Genomic DNA, 6,000 nt, shown 5'->3' on the forward strand with positions numbered 1-6,000 from the left:
GGTGTCGAAAGCTTTCCACAGGTATGCTGGCCCATGTTGAAGCCAATGCTTACACAGGTGTGTAAAGTTGGCTGGATGTCCTTTGGGTGGTGGATCATTCTTGATACACAAGCGAAACAGTTGAGCGTGAAAAACCCAGCAGCGTTGCAGCTCTTGACACATACCAGTGTGCCAGGCACCTACTATCATACACTGTTCAAAGGCACTTACATCTTTTGTCTTGCCCACTCACCCTCTAAATGGCACACATACACAATCCATGTCTCAATTGTGTCAAGGCCTAAAAATCCTTCTTTAACCTGTCTCCTCCCCTTATTCTACACTGATTGAAGTGGATTTAACAAATGGGGTCAATAACGGATTATAGCTTTCACCTGGATTCACCTGGAAATGTGAATGGAAAGAGCAGGTATTCTTAATGTTTTATATACACTGAATATACCAAACATTAGGAATGCCTTCCTAATATTGAGTTGCACCCCGCCTCAACCCCACTTCTTCCCTCAGACCAGCCTCAATTTATCGGGGCATGGACTCTACAAGGTGTCGGAAGCGTTCCATGTCTCAAGGCTTAAAAATCCTTCTTTAACTTGTCTGCTCCCCTTCATCTACACTGATTGAAGTGGATTTAACAAGTGACATCAATAAGGGATCATAGATTTCACCTGGATTCACCTGGTCAGTCTATGTCATGGAAAGAGCTTTATATACTCAATATAATATATATGACACACAGGTGTGTATATATATATACACACACACACACACACACACACACACACACACACACACACACACACACACACACACAATATAACATGTAACATGTAAAGTGTTGGCCCCATGTTTCATGAGCTGGAATAAAAAATCCTAGACATTTTGCACACGCACAAAAACATATTTTTCTCAAATTTTTGGCACAAATTCGTTTACATCCCTGTTAGTGAGCATTTCTCCTTTGCGAAGATAATCCATCCACCTTACAGGTGCACCTTGTGCTGAGGACAATAAAACACCACTTTAAAATGTACAGTTTTGTCACAATTCCACAGATGAAGTTTTGATGGAGCGTGCAGGTGGCATGCTGACTGCAGAGCTGTTGCAAGATAATTGAATGTTCATTTCTCTACCATAAGCTGCCTCCAATGTCGTTTTAGAGAGTATGTCCAACCAGCCTCTCAAATGCAGACCACGTGTAACCATACCAGCCAAGGACCGCTATAATCCGTTATTGACGGAATTTGTTAAATACAGTACCTTCGGAAAGTATTCAGACCCCTTGACTTTTTCCAAATGTTGTTACGTTACAGCCTTATTCCAAAATAGATTTAAAAATCTCAGCAATCTACACACAATACCCCATAATGACAAAGCGAAAACAAATTTTAGACATTTTTGCAAATATATTTTTAAAAAATCTGTCTGTTACCCAGCATGAGCAAGCCTCGCTCTGCTGCTTCGAGCACCATCGAATATACGCTTTTTTAGCAAACATTTCTAAAAACCTGTTTTTGCTTTGTCGTTATGGGGTATTGTGTGTAGATTGATGAGGGGGAAAAATGTTTTAATCAATTTTAGAATAAGGCTGTCAAGTAACAAAATGTGGAAAAAGTCAAGGGGTCAGAATACTTTCCGAAGGCACTGTATATACAGTACTTTCGGAACGTATTCAGACCCCTTCCATTTTCCACATTTTGTTACGTTATAGCCTTATTCTAAAATATATTAAATTAACAAATTCCCCATCAATCTACATGCAATACCCCATAATGACAAAGCGAGAACAGGTTATATATATGTAAAAATAAAAACAGAAATACCTTATTTACATAATTATTCAGACCCTAGGCAATGAGACTCAATTGAGCTCAGGGGCATCCGGTTTCCATTAATCACCCTTGAGATGTTTCTACAACTTGATTGGAGTCCACCTGTGGTAAACACAATTGATTGGACATGATTTGGAAAGGCACACACCTGTCTATATAAAGTCCGACAGTTGACAGTGCATGTCAGAGCAAAAAACCAAGACATGAGGTCATAGGAATTGTCCGTAGAGCTCCGAGGCAGGATTGTGTCGAGGCACAGATCAGGTTACCAAAAAATGTCTGCCATTCTTAAAATGGAAGAAGTTTGGAACCACCAATACTCTTCCTAGAGCTGGCTGCCTGGCCAAACTGAACAATCAGTGGAGAAGGGCCTTGCTCAGGGAGGTGACCAAGAACCCGATGTTCACTCTGACAGAGCTCCAGCGTTCCTCTTTGGAGATGGGAGAACCTTCCAGACGTTCTACCATCTCTGCAGCACTCCATCAATCAGGTCTTTATGGTAGAGTGGCCAGACGGAAGCCACTCCTCAGTAAAAGGCACATGACAGCCCACTTGGAGTTTGCCAAAAGGCACCTAAAGTACTTTAAGACTGAGAAACAAGATTCTCTGGTCTGATGAAACCAAGATTGAACTCTTTGGCCCGAATGCCAAGCGTCACGTCTGGAGGAAACCTGGCACCATCCCTGTGTTGAAGCATGGTGGTGACAGCATCATGCTGTTCGGATGTTTTTCAGCGGCAGGGACTGGGGGACTAGTCAGGATTGAGGCAAAGATAAACAGGGCAAAGTACAGAGATCTTATATGGAAACCTGCTTTGTCATTATGGGGTATTGTGCGTAGATTGATGAGGTGAAAACAACATTTAATTCATTTTATAGGCTGTAGTGTAATAAAATGTGGATAAAGTCAAAGTGTCTGAATACTTTCCAAATTCATTGTATACAGTATACATTTGGAATGTCTACAATTTACATACATTTTAAAAATATTAACATTTAAAGCATTTTTTCATCATGTGTCAGACCCCAGAAAGACTAGCTGTCGCCAATGGTGCTAATGGGGATACTAAATTAAATAAAATCAAAGCTCTCGGCTCAGGTAGAAATCAATCACATGCAAGAATGGGATATTGCTGTAGAACTGTGAACAACACAAATTGGATCACACATGTTTAACCAATTAGATGTGTGTAGCCTGTGCATATGATAATACCTAATTAAACATCATAGGTATGCCATACCTTAGTGGAAGAGAAAATGTCTCTGTGCTCTTAGATCAGATACAGATATCAGTAATTGAGTGTGCATTGTTTTCGATGAAAGCAGTAGTAGACCTAGCTACTATGTTAGCTTTGTCAAAGGTCTGCTATGACCGAAAGCTAAGCACATGAAATGACTGGAATTAGCATTTTATCTAAGAGTGCAGAAACTTTCTTCACTGTGGTCTCTAATCTTCCTGCACCTTAGCTACTTTCACTGAATGGTACAATACGTACAGCAGATTTCACTAATGCCTTCCATGAAGGGGGTCTATGAAGGGTCACAGTGTCTAGAGGAATGTCTTCTCGCCAACCGTGAAGCACTTCATGATTTGAGAGTAGGGATAACAACCAAAATACACAGTGGCCCTCGAGATCTCAACAGTTGAAAAACCCAGCCACCTAACTCCTGTAATTAGTTTTTCTTCTTGTTGTTAATTACATGTAAAATAGACAGCTGTTTGCTTGGCATGCCATTCATTATTTGTATATCTGAGAGCTCCAGTTTGTTGTTCAACGTGAACTAAAAGTAAATCAGTTGTGTGTCACCACCGCACCAGACCAGCCAGCCGGACAATGTGTGACTTCTTTCTGTCACCCAGCATTAGCAAGCCTCGCTCTGTCGCTTCCAGCACCGTCGGAAATAAGTCTTAGTAGTGTCAGAACAGTACCATGTCAAAACACATGACGCTCAACATCACATTGTTAAATCAAACACATCATCCTGCTGCAACCTTTGAGGTTCACTTTCTCTCAGCTGGCCAATGATGAACCAGGGATAATGATTTATGAATAGTGACTACTCCATTACCGAAGACCTGAACATGAACAGTTTTTAGGAATGTTAAAGGATCGGATTCTGTAAAGAACAGGCAGATGAGGACAAATCACAAAGCTTAAACCAAAGGGTGTGAAAATCCAGGAAAGATTAAATAGAAGATGTAGTTGAAATGTGAGGCATGCCTGTTCTCAAATCTCTCAAAGACCTTCAGAAATCCAAATGTCCTCTTTAAATACCCTGCATAGAAAAATCTATTCTGTAAACACCTAGAAATTACTTCGGTGAATCAAACAATATCAGGTTTTCAGGGAAAAAAACAGAAACACATCAACCTCAGTGCCATTCTGCAAGACAGAATAAACAGACTGGCACCCACCCTAGAAACACTTGCCCTCTCTTCTCCAAATACTTCTTCCCTTAGGTACTGTGGCCTACCTGAAGAAGGCGTACATCACCAGGGCATTCCCACCGACCCCCACTGCTCCGATCACCACAACGAAGCAGGCCACGATGTAATGAGCTTGGTCTGGCACGTCTACCTTCCGGAAGAAACCTCGGTCCATGTTGTCCATGCCTGACATGTCTGGGACAGAGAGAGAAGCTCAGTCCATATGAACAACCTAATGCATCATAAAACACTTTCACTAAAGCACTTTAACCATAGATCTCTCTCTTTCACAACATCTCTCTCTCGCTTTCTTTCTCTCTCTCTCTCTCTCTCTCTCCCTCTTTCACAACATCTCTCTTGTGACGCTTTCTCGCTCTCTCTCTCTCTCTCTCTCCATTTATGTTTCTCCGTTTTCTCTCTCTTCTCATTATATAAGACTGTGTACCATCAGCATCCATTCAAATATCTGGGGGTTATAAATCAAACAAACCACCCAGTCCCCCTCTGCATATTCACTCATGTAAACCTTTGATGCTTTCCTTCAGTTCCTTCAGTCCAGAAACAGTTTCTCCCATTTCCTAATGTAAAGTACTGTCATCTATTCAAACAGGCTGGCTTGCCTTCTCAACCTCTGTTTAGCTGAAATGTCACATCCTATGTCTCATCATAGCAGTGGAACAATGCACAGAGTCTTTCAACATATTCAGAAGGCATGTATACTAGGCGCTTCCTACTAGTGAGGACTGTGAAGAGACACACATGTGCATACACTGTAATATTGTTATATGGTGATATTTTTACATTGTTGTATTGTACATTTTGTATTGTATATTTGTAGTGATGGAACAATGTTATATGATGTACTGTTTCATCTTTTGTTTTACATGTAATGTAAGAGCTTTAATATGTTCCCCCAGGAAGAGTAGATGTTGCCTTGGCAGCAGCTAATGGGGATCCCTGATAAATACAATTACAAATACACTATAGGAATGTGAATTGAAGGGATGAGTGAAATAAATTGTGCATACAAACTGCTGTGATGTATTAGTTTTATCAGACATACACTTCCTGCTGAATAATAATAGGTTGCTTACAACTGTCATGAGTTATTTGTTTCTATCAGACAAAGTTTCAATAGGTTTGACATGATTACAGCAGATGCCGAGTGTATAAGCAAATCTTTCCTCATAACGGTCTTACATGGCATTTGTCTCGGCTCTATGATATCAGTAGTGAACATTGACTGATTTCCATCCCACCCAGAATGGAACACGGTAGTAAGACAAATGCTCTCATAACTAATCCAAATGTATTATCTGACCTCCCATCATCCCACAGGTGAAATGTGTCCTGTGGTTCAGATATTGATCACTTCCAGGTAGAGCCTTGAGGTTGAGCTGCTGAAGTGTAGTCAACATGGCTTTACATAACTCTGTCCAGACAGGACATTGCACAGCAATAACATTTAGAAACCTTGAAAGTCCTACTCCAGTCTATTTTTTAGCTAATTTGCCTCAGGGGAGCAGGTAGCCTAGCAGTTAGCGTGTTGGGTTAGTAACTGAAAGGTTGGTGGATCAAATACCTGAGCTGACAAGGTGAAAAAATCTGTTGATTTCCCATTGAGCACTTAACTAGCACCTAATTTGCTCCGGGGGGCAGAACTACTATGGCTGACCCTGTAAAACAACACATTTCACTGCACCTATCCAGTGTATGTGACAATAAAACTTTTTTCAACAGGAAA

General features: G+C 40.8%; 1 protein-coding gene across 1 annotated transcript in view; it reads right to left on the reverse strand.

The window, feature by feature from the left end:
* LOC110537157 (melanopsin-B-like) overlaps positions 1-4,623 on the reverse strand; it is a 28,257-nt gene extending 23,634 nt beyond the window's left edge. The window contains exon 1 of the mRNA XM_090191363.1: positions 4,304-4,623. Coding sequence (XP_090047489.1) covers positions 4,304-4,449 — 146 coding nt within the window. The 5' untranslated portion in view covers positions 4,450-4,623. The remainder of the gene's footprint in view (positions 1-4,303) is intronic.
* Positions 4,624-6,000: the final 1,377 nt, after the last annotated feature.

The sequence above is a fragment of the Oncorhynchus mykiss genome, chromosome 12 (genome assembly GCF_057628025.1).
Source record: "Oncorhynchus mykiss isolate SJ-2025 chromosome 12, ASM5762802v1, whole genome shotgun sequence".
NCBI classification, from domain to species: domain Eukaryota; kingdom Metazoa; phylum Chordata; class Actinopteri; order Salmoniformes; family Salmonidae; genus Oncorhynchus; species Oncorhynchus mykiss.